Raw genomic sequence first — 9,725 nt, forward strand, 5'->3', positions numbered from 1 at the left:
AAATTAAAAAAAATAAAATTCAGCAATCATTTATGGGATTATTGTATTGATTATGTTATAATAATATGAGCAAACACGAAAGAGAGACTGACGCAGGGGATGGATATAAAAGGCAGGCAAGTCAGATAACAGGTACGGATGGTGCAACAAATCTCACACCCAAAAAGCCAAGAACATGCAAGACAAATAAATAAAACCAAGCCAAGAGGGAAAAGAAAAATTCACTGAGAGAGAGGGAGAGAGAGGGGGGGAAGCGAATGAGGTGGCGCCCACCGCATGTCAGGCGCACTGGGCCAGAAGGAGAGAAGTATGACCCTGGAGTTGATATGTGGGTTCCTATAAAATGAGAACTTGTCCTCGTGGTGTGTCTGATAATTGATAAGTGGTTGAATGTCATTGAGTTCCAGTTATAGCCAACTCTGGTTTTCAGTTAAACAGCTAACAACTTGGCTCGTTTTCATTTTTGAGTTCTTTTTTTCTTTCACTTCTGTGTTTGACCTCAAATTCGAGATAATTTGATATTTAGTGAGAGATAAGGAGGGAAGGTGATAGGAGTTATGATGGCTGGGATTAGATCACAATGGAGTGGTTTGAGTTTGAGGTCGGTAGGAGCAATTTGTGTCTGTTATCTTGGTGTAGCTTCCATGATTTTTTTAGCAGAGGCAAGATTGAAACAGGAAGGTTCACTTGACAATGAGAGTGAAGAGGATGAATCTGGTTTCTTGATGAGAGTACTCAATTTCTTGTGGCAAAAAGGCCAATTGGGTTATACACATGTTTGGCCTGTAAGTCCACTGCTAAATCCTCGGTCCTTTTTTTTTTTTTTGGACTTTTTGTTTGATTTTTTGTTTATATCATGCTTATTTTCTGTTTAGCTGCTTAGAAAATATAGAAGAAGCGAGGAAAATAGGGTCTCAAATTCTTGAATTTCATAATTTGGGATTTCAGAGATACTAATCCTTTAGTTACACTTGCTGAGGTCCTCTTGTTTTTGTTTTTTTGTTAAAGATATTGTAACATTTAATGAGTATGGTTTGTGACACTGGATTCACAGGAAATGAAATTTGGTTGGCAAATTGTGGTGGGTAGCATAATTGGATTCTTTGGAGCAGCATTTGGAAGCGTGGGTGGTGTTGGTGGGGGTGGTATTTTTGTTCCCATGCTCACCTTGATTATTGGGTTTGACGCAAAATCATCGACTGCAATATCAAAATGTGAGAGAATTTTACCTGTCTGTTATGAATGTCTGTTTATATTAGTTTCTTCCAGATTCAAGATGCTTAGGATGTCAAACGAATAAAAAAAAGAGAAAATCAGATACCCTAGAGATCTTCAACTTAATTCAAAATTGTGATTTAAGAGTTGAAATTATTACATCCTTTTCTGTGTATTCATATCTTCAAAAGTTTCGACTTTTTAGGTCCTTTTAGCTAAGTAAACATCATGATGTCTTGCATCTGATTGGCCTTGTTTCCCAATTTTCTTTCTGCTGGTGCTTGATTGGTTTTGCAATTCGAGATATACTCTTGGAAGCTTGACAGTCTAAGTTAAATAGAAATTTTTGTGCTTATTGGATGGCTTTCTTTTTTGTCTACCCCTTAAACTTGATCTAAAAAACCTGCAATGTTGAGGAGCCTTGTATGCTGGTTGACCTTTGCTGTCCCATCAAAGCATCATAAGGCAATTGATTGGGCTTCTTTTTCTTTTTTGGCTCAGGTATGATTACTGGTGCAGCAGCTTCAACAGTTTACTATAATTTAAAGCTTAGGCATCCAACACTTGATTTGCCCATAATTGACTATGACTTGGCACTCTTGTTCCAACCAGTGCTGGTGCTGGGAATCAGCGTTGGTGTTGCTTTCAATGTGATTTTTGCTGACTGGATGATCACAGTTCTGCTAATTATTCTCTTCTTAGGTAACAGTCCTTTGAATTGGTAAATTTTGCTATGTACCTTCTGGACAGGGGCAGAGGTTTCTTAGCACAACCCCCAAAAAAACTTTAAAACAATTTTTTAATAAAATAGTATGAGATAAATATTAATACAGAACTTTATAATTTATTTTATGTGGTCCTCCACTCCCCCCAAAAAAACTATTTTTAGTGAAAATGGAAAACCAAATATTAATATATGCAATATAAATTAAAATAATGTTACTATTGTTATATTGTGGTAAATTCTTACGTAATTTCACTCAAAAAGTTCTATTAAAAGTCTTCTAATTCTAAAAGTTTATTGCATTTGGTAATTTGCAAATCTTTTGGTGATCTAATTTTTAAAATTTTTTGGATATAATATCTCATAAAAATTTCTTTTGGCATAAAAATAATATGAACAATGAAATATTAGCTTGTAGCTTATTTTTGTATTTAATTTGGCTCACCAGAAATATAATCCAAGTTCTGCCACTGCTTCTAGGACAACCTTCTTGCTGATATGCTATTGTTTGCAGGCACATCAACTAAGGCTTTCTTCAAAGGTGTAGAAACATGGAAAAAAGAAACTATTATAAAAAAGGTGGTGAAGTATTTCTTTTTATTTTAGACGAAATAAGAAAATCCCAGTTCAAGTTAATTTCTCCAATTCTGTCTCACTTATTTCTGTTTTTTTCAGGAGGCAGCTAGACGATTGGCTTCAAATGGTGAGTTGATAAATGATAAATCTTATTGTTTATGCTTTTGGCAACTTGGAATCTTAGGTATCTTTCTTTCAGACTAATTTGCTCTTTAATCAGGTGATGGTAGTGAAGAAGTGGAATACAAACCTCTTCCTGGAGGTCCCAGCAATGGTGCAAGACCAGAATCCAATGAGTCTAAAAGAGAAGAGGTGAGTATGCTGAAATGGTCTGCCTTCTTTCATTGAGTTCACGGTCTTTTTTTTTTTTTTTTGATAAAAATGAGTTTCAGTCTTTGGAGCTGACCTCCATAACCATTTCAGGTTTCTGTTCTTGAGAATGTTCAATGGAAGGAACTTGGAATTCTCTTCGCTGTGTGGTTGATTATCCTCACATTAGAGATTACCAAGGTCTTACTCTATGCCTTCGTTAATATTGTCTTAGCCTTAATTCATTAGCCAGACTAATGCTAAAACTTTTTCATGTTGGCTGCAGAATAATACAACAACTTGTTCAGTGGCATATTGGGTTTGCAATCTATTGCAGGTACCTTCATTATGATAATCATAGTACAGAAATAATATTTTTCTCCTAGAATCACAATTGAGCTATGGGACAAGGCAGTGTCAAGATAAGCTATGAGCTTGGTAAATTTTGTAGTGTCAAACTGATTCCTAGTTTTTCTTGCTTTTCAGATTCCAGTTGCTCTTGGGGTTTCTTCATATCAGGCGGTTAGCTTGTACAAAGGGCGGAGGAAGATAGCATCAAAGGGAGAGGCAGGCACAAATTGGAAAGTACACCAGCTGGTTCTTTATTGTTGCTGTGGCGTATTGGCTGGTGTGGTTGGTGGGCTGCTTGGTCTTGGTGGAGGATTCATTTTGGGACCACTTTTTCTGGAGTTGGGAGTCCCTCCACAGGTACATTCCACTTCTCTCAGATGTTTCATTGTTTCTGGATTAATTTGCTTTTAGATGGTCGACTTTTGTGGAATGGTCCTGTGAAAGTCCATTTGGATTAGCGGAACATATTGGCTTCTTTTCGAAGTAGAGAGAAGGCATTTGAAGGTGTTAAAAGGAGGATCTTGATCAAAAACTACTGATTCACATTAGTTACACAACTCAATGAAGGACAATTCAAGAGATAACCGGAATTTGTCATTTTAAGAACTTAGAATATTGGATATTGTTATCAAACGACTGAGCAATTCTAAAAATCCCTGAGTTCATGGCTGTTCTTAATTTCTTGAAATCTTTCATGTAGGTGTCAAGTGCCACAGCTACATTTGCCATGACATTTTCTGCATCTATGTCTGTCATAGAGTATTATCTCTTGAAACGTTTTCCAGTTCCTTATGGTGAGTTATTTAGCCACACAACATAAATTATGGCTCATATTAGCACAAGAAAACATTTACTCTGTTTTCAGGATTTCATTGTATATGTATTTATTGTTTTTTACTTTTATACAGCTCTATACTTTGTCGCTGTGGCAACTGTCGCGGCCTTCATAGGGCAGCACGTGGTAAGAAAGATTATCAGTATACTAGGGAGAGCATCTCTAATCATCTTCATTCTGTCATTCACAATATTTGTGAGTGCAATATCACTAGGTACGTGTCATTATAACATGCAGTATGTTTCTATAACTGAAGTTCTCTTGATGAGATTGGAATTGGAGCTTGTTTTCTTTGTTATTTTTTATTAATATTTTCTTTTTCCTTTCCAACCAGGTGGGGTTGGTATAGCAAACATGATAGTGAAGATTGAAAACCATGAATACATGGGATTTGAGAACATTTGTTCCTACGAAGCGTAGTCTCGAAGACCTTTTTCCTCGGTTGTATCAGTAGCTTTGCCATTGCTTATCACTTTTCTCAAGTTTCAATTTCTGAATCCTAGGATTTTGATCAATAAAAAAAATTTCCAGAATGAATAAACATTCCTTGTGATTCAACTTTGAAATCCAATCTTAATTTTTTTATGTTCCACGAATGCCACTCTCCAACAAGATAATGTTTTACAATTCAGCAGTCAAATGCTGGTAAAAGCGTGAGGCAACCTTGTTCAAATTGGCAACCTTTCTCCGAGATCTGGGAAGTTAATTCTCTGGCAAGCAATTGGAAAATGATTCCTTTTATAGAGAGAACTTCATATATCCATAGGTAAGAACTAACATAAAAAGAGATGGACAAATTCCAAGTTTCAGTTCTCTTATCGCTTATCAGTTCTCTTATCATTCCCATATAATTCTTAAACTTAGACATTGGGAACTTATAGTTCCAGTCAAGTGAACTTTTTCACATTAAACTCCAGAGAACATTGGGTGGTTAGGTTGCTGAACCAAAAATGAAAGTCAATGGGGGAGCACATAGAATCACCAAGAACTTACATTGGGTTTGGAGGTCTAAAATTACTTTACTGAATATCATTTTAGATGCTGTAGTTTAATATTTTTATAACTAAAATTTATTAAATTTAATTTTAAATTATTTTTTAATACTCTCTAATTAGTATATCTAAGTAAGTGATTTTTTTAATAGTATTTCTAACGGCAATGCCAAAGAGGCCCTTAACTCCTGGTTTCTTCTCCAGCTTATTACAAGTTACAACAGATGACAAGAAGATAAATTTTACGAAAGGCACAAAATAGCACCCAATCTCTTCTTTGTCTTCTGGATATTTGAATTAATCAAATGACAAAATCCATAAAGGCATAAAACAATAGCCATCTTTTCCTTGTTAACTGTGCCTAACACGATCAAAATACAGGGGTCCCTAACTAATCTACATTACTATAGATCTACTAGGTTTGCTTCAAATACACACTGCTGCTTGCTGCTGTTGTAACTTTGAAAAATGTCCAAACAAATGCAAGCAAATTTAATTACTTTCGAGGATTTTGCAACACTTATTTCAGGACTCTGTGGAGAATCTCATCCTGCTTCTTTTTCCTTTTTTCCTTTTCCTTTGTAGCTAAATTTTTGTATTCTTGATCACTATGTTTCTATAATTCATCTTTGGTGGCTGGCTCTTTGGCTCCTAAAATATATAATTAAACTCTTTTTAAGCTCAAATTCTAATACTTTATTAGAATCTCCCATCATTAATCTATTCATGGAGAAACAGAGGTGATATAGAGATCTTTGTTTGCTGCATTTTAATCTCAAGGTGTGTCTCATTATACATCTACCATAGCCACAAGAACCTCTCTTTACATCAAGCTAAGCAAGAGAAAGAAGTGCTAAAGAATAAGAGCAGAGTGATTAGCTGAATTAATTTAGCTTGATCACTGTAAATTATTTAAGTAGTTAATTCTCAATTATAGTTTCCTAATTTCCAGATTTAGCCAGCGACTTTCAGTTTATTAGATAGTTGACAACTAACTAGGCTTTTTTTTTTTTCCTCTTTCTTGCTTGTATATAAGCTTTTATACCGACTACAAAATCTTCACCATAAAAGCCAAGATATAGTATGTCTAATCATCGAGTTGAATAAACACCCCACAACAACATTAATCATACATACAGTATGCAAACAGCCAGTAATACAAAGGTTCAAACACTGATTTCTTAATTTTTCACATGATCTGAACCACAACCTAAAACCAAAGAGAGATGGAAATTTCAAGTAGCTGCATTTTCTCCAAGTGCTACTGATTTCTTCTGTGAAGCTCGGCAACTCAAAAGTCTCAAACTGCTGCGGACAAGCCGTAATGCCGACAAGGACATGAATCATAGGTTTAACTCTTCAGGAAGGAGATCAATCATATGTACATGTACCCTTCTTGAACTTGATGGGTTTGGAGCTAGTGGAATCAAGAACTACAGGGCAAGAGATTAGCTTTTTATGCTTCGTCCTCACCAGCTTCCCCACTACGTTCCCTCGAGACCGGATTTCGAATTTCAGTGTCAATGGAACTACAATACCAGGCTGTGAAACTGTTAAACTTGATCCAGCTCCATACAGTGGAATCTTATCCCCTTCTACAATCACTGATACAGTTCGTCGACTCTTTCTAGGTTGATAGTATTTCTTCAACTGCAATATGAGAATTGGCATTGCTTGCTATGACAACAATTACAGGCCAGGAAAAGCAGAAAATGGAGCATTTCATACTATAACAAAAAAATCTAAAGTTACTGACAATCCTATAACTTTTGTCAGGAACAAAGAGATACTACCATTACTAGATGTCTCTTTGCTCTGAACGGCCTAAACAGAATCCAAAAAATCCATCATCCTTAACTAAATTTGATTGGTTTTACATATTACAACCTGTGGAAAGATGCGGCCATAGACGATATGGCCATGCAAAGGATTTTTACCTGACCAGTTGCAACTGGGATTTCTGAGTATATGAGATTGATTGGTGTGGAGCTAACATGAATGCCAAATATTGTTGCAGGATTGTGTATGCTCATTCTCAATGAGCCATTCACTGTAAGCATCTTCGTTGGAACACCAGAGAAGTCTGAACCTTCCCCAACATAAAAATTACTTACTGAAAAGCTCTGCAAGTGTCACATTTCCCATTAGTGATGACTTTCAATAGAGAATATATTAGCTAGCTGAGTAAGGATGAATGATTAGTTTGTGATGGACACACATATGATAGAACTGTTCTATAATGAGGTGTTTGAGACAATCCAAGGTCCTCAGTAAACAATGACTACCTTTTAACCATAAAAATCTCTTATTGCTTTAAAAAACTGCCTCAAAATCTTCTCAAAAGCACAAACAAATTGAGCATATCAAACAGCTAAAGATTGAATCATCGGAGGAAGGGGTCATTTATCCTACATAGGTTTCCCTTTATATTTTACAGAAAGACTATTCTCACAACTCAAAATCATGACCTTCTGCTCACAAAAGAGCAAAGTTACTATTGTGTTAGAGCTCAACCTCTTATCCGCACTCATTATTCAATTGTCTTCAACATAATATGTAGTCTCATGAGCATTTTGAAGAAACATCATAGGAAACTGAAATTAAAAAAAAAAAAAAATTGGCTTATACCTTGACGGTAATCTCTGCTTTGAATGGCCGGCTAGCACCCCATATTATCAAGCAAAACACAGTAAACAAGACTATAAAACTACACAGAGCAATCAAGGCCTGAAATCGCCTAGTAAACGCCTTATCCTCATCATATTCCCCTTCTTCCATGATCACATTACATTCAGGCCATCCTTTATCATTCCTTTTCCTGCTACCTTTCCTCCCTGAAAAGGATCTGAATATCCCGGAAAACCTACTAGACGATGAATTCCTCGAGTGACGACCAAAGGAGGGGTGTGAAGGTGACTCCATTGGACTTGGTTGCATTGAAGAGGACTTGTCCCCATCATGTGAATCCCTTGAAGGGCTCTGTACATAATATAGAGGGCGTTTTGGAGACCTTGACGGTGATGATGGGGCTAAACTTGTGATATCAGATTCAGATTTACTGGAAAGCATTGTAAAGAAGCAATCGGAAGGCCTAAAGTATAACTATAAAATCTAGTTTGATATGCTTTCACTCAATTCTACAAAAACACAAATATCCGCAGATCATAAACAACTCGTTGACACCCAGAAATCATTTAAGAGGGAAAACACTATGGCTTACAGCTAAGTGTCAAAGAACTCATAACAATAAAATTCAGTACTATAAAACTGATAGAAATTGGCTTGTGTAAGCTAGAAGGATTACAATTGGCTAGAAGCGTTAGAAATCAAAACAGTTTCCTGAACTAAAAAGCTTCAAAAAATACAGAATTCTCACCTCAAGTATCCTCACAGAAAAGAAAACCAGTACCAGAAAACAAATTATGAAGTATCAAGAAAAAGGAAGACAGTTGTGACCATCCAAATATAAAAAAAAATTAAGCACCCAACCAAGACCAAGAATGACAGTAATCCGGACTCAACAGAAACTCCAAAGAAAGTACTTGAAAGAGAAAATTGTAGATGAACTGCCTATAAAATGACAAAAGACACCACCAAAAGCCGCAAATTCAGTTTTCTCTCTCTCTTTCTGCTTCAAGCAAGTGTTGCTGATGACACTTTTCCTTGTCAAGAACCAGTATCCAGTAAGCTTAGCCATGCATGTTACTTTTTGGAGAAAGAGAAGTAAAATGGTTACTAGGTTCGGACAGGGAGCTTAAAACCAAAGCCAAGGCTTGGGAAAGTGTCGGCAGGTGCAAAATTTGGTGGTTCTAAATTGTAATAGCAATATCTTCGATGACTTCCTTGACTCGCCACCTGATATTGATTTGTTTTCAATATCTGTTTTGTCGTAGACTGTTAACTCGTAATCTTTGGTGGATTTTGCATTTCTGGCATGTATCAATCAAACACACATTATATAAATATTTAATTTCTGTTGGGTGCAAATAAGAATATATTCATTCCCTTTTTATTTTTTTTTTATGTGGTTTGATGTTGTGTTTCGAACTTTATATAATAAAAAAATTAAATATTTACACAGCAACATTTATCTCATATCAAAAAAATATAAAAATATAAAAATATAAATAATTAAATTATAATATTAACTCGATTAATTATAAACTCAAATTATAATTTAATTGCATTTTCTCTGATCTTAAGAGCGCATGGGCGGTTTTAGTTGTTGTTAATCAATGAATCACTGTGGATAGGACTTGGTTCTGTATATGAAGCTTGGTTCCCATGAGCCATGATAAATGATAGGGAGATCAATAATGATTGTAGTGGAAATTTTTGTAAGGTTACACTTGCCATTGAATTTTAAAATAAGAAAAAATAATCATCTTTCCAAGTAAATGAAATTATAAAATAAATATTTTTATTTTAAACTATTTTTATTTTATAATAAAATTTAATATTTAAGAAGTTTTTTTTGGAAGGATAATATTTAAGAAGTTAATTTATCTTAATATTTGTTCATATATATTTTAAATACAATTTAATAAAAAAATATTGAGTAATGTCTAATCGTAATTTTAACCTTAAATTTAAATTGAATTAAATATTTAAATTAAATTCAAAATTTTATTATTTTAGAAATATTTTATGTATTTTTAACACAGGCCAAATTCTATTAAAAATTAATATTTTAGAATGAATATTATTTAATATTTTGAAAATA

The 9,725-nt window shown here is 34.7% G+C and overlaps 2 protein-coding genes across 2 annotated transcripts; one reads left to right on the top strand and one right to left on the bottom strand.

The window, feature by feature from the left end:
- Positions 1 to 163: 163 nt before the first annotated feature.
- LOC110644350 (sulfite exporter TauE/SafE family protein 3) lies at positions 164 to 4,606 on the top strand. The gene is made up of 12 exons (XM_021797070.2): positions 164 to 785; positions 1,055 to 1,214; positions 1,717 to 1,917; positions 2,454 to 2,518; positions 2,615 to 2,642; positions 2,736 to 2,827; positions 2,939 to 3,025; positions 3,111 to 3,161; positions 3,311 to 3,532; positions 3,876 to 3,969; positions 4,084 to 4,224; positions 4,345 to 4,606. Exons 1-12 carry the CDS (start codon positions 558 to 560, stop codon positions 4,428 to 4,430), a joined length of 1,455 nt encoding a protein of 484 aa, XP_021652762.1. The 5' UTR covers positions 164 to 557; the 3' UTR covers positions 4,431 to 4,606.
- A 1,475-nt stretch (positions 4,607 to 6,081) lies between these two features.
- Positions 6,082 to 8,874, bottom strand: LOC110644341 (uncharacterized). Its single transcript, XM_021797052.2, has 3 exons — positions 7,631 to 8,874; positions 6,940 to 7,125; positions 6,082 to 6,652 (listed from the first exon to the last, which is right to left on the bottom strand). Exons 1-3 carry the CDS (start codon positions 8,069 to 8,071, stop codon positions 6,374 to 6,376), a joined length of 906 nt encoding a protein of 301 aa, XP_021652744.1. The 5' UTR covers positions 8,072 to 8,874; the 3' UTR covers positions 6,082 to 6,373.
- Positions 8,875 to 9,725: the final 851 nt, after the last annotated feature.

This window comes from Hevea brasiliensis, chromosome 6 (genome assembly GCF_030052815.1).
Source record: "Hevea brasiliensis isolate MT/VB/25A 57/8 chromosome 6, ASM3005281v1, whole genome shotgun sequence".
Lineage (NCBI taxonomy): Eukaryota > Viridiplantae > Streptophyta > Magnoliopsida > Malpighiales > Euphorbiaceae > Hevea > Hevea brasiliensis.

Excerpts from the sequence above, each read along its gene's own strand:
- LOC110644341 (XM_021797052.2), bottom strand. The coding sequence starts at position 8,071 with ATGCTTTCCAGTAAATCTGAATCTGATATCACAAGTTTAGCCCCATCA. Across the intron at positions 7,126-7,630 it reads AAGCAGAGATTACCGTCAAG|AGCTTTTCAGTAAGTAATTT; the intron begins GTATAAGCCAAT and ends TGACACTTGCAG. Across the intron at positions 6,653-6,939 it reads TCCCAGTTGCAACTGGTCAG|TTGAAGAAATACTATCAACC; the intron begins GTAAAAATCCTT and ends CTCATATTGCAG.
- LOC110644350 (XM_021797070.2), top strand. The coding sequence starts at position 558 with ATGATGGCTGGGATTAGATCACAATGGAGTGGTTTGAGTTTGAGGTCG. Across the intron at positions 786-1,054 it reads GTTATACACATGTTTGGCCT|GAAATGAAATTTGGTTGGCA; the intron begins GTAAGTCCACTG and ends CTGGATTCACAG. Across the intron at positions 3,026-3,110 it reads TCACATTAGAGATTACCAAG|AATAATACAACAACTTGTTC; the intron begins GTCTTACTCTAT and ends TGTTGGCTGCAG.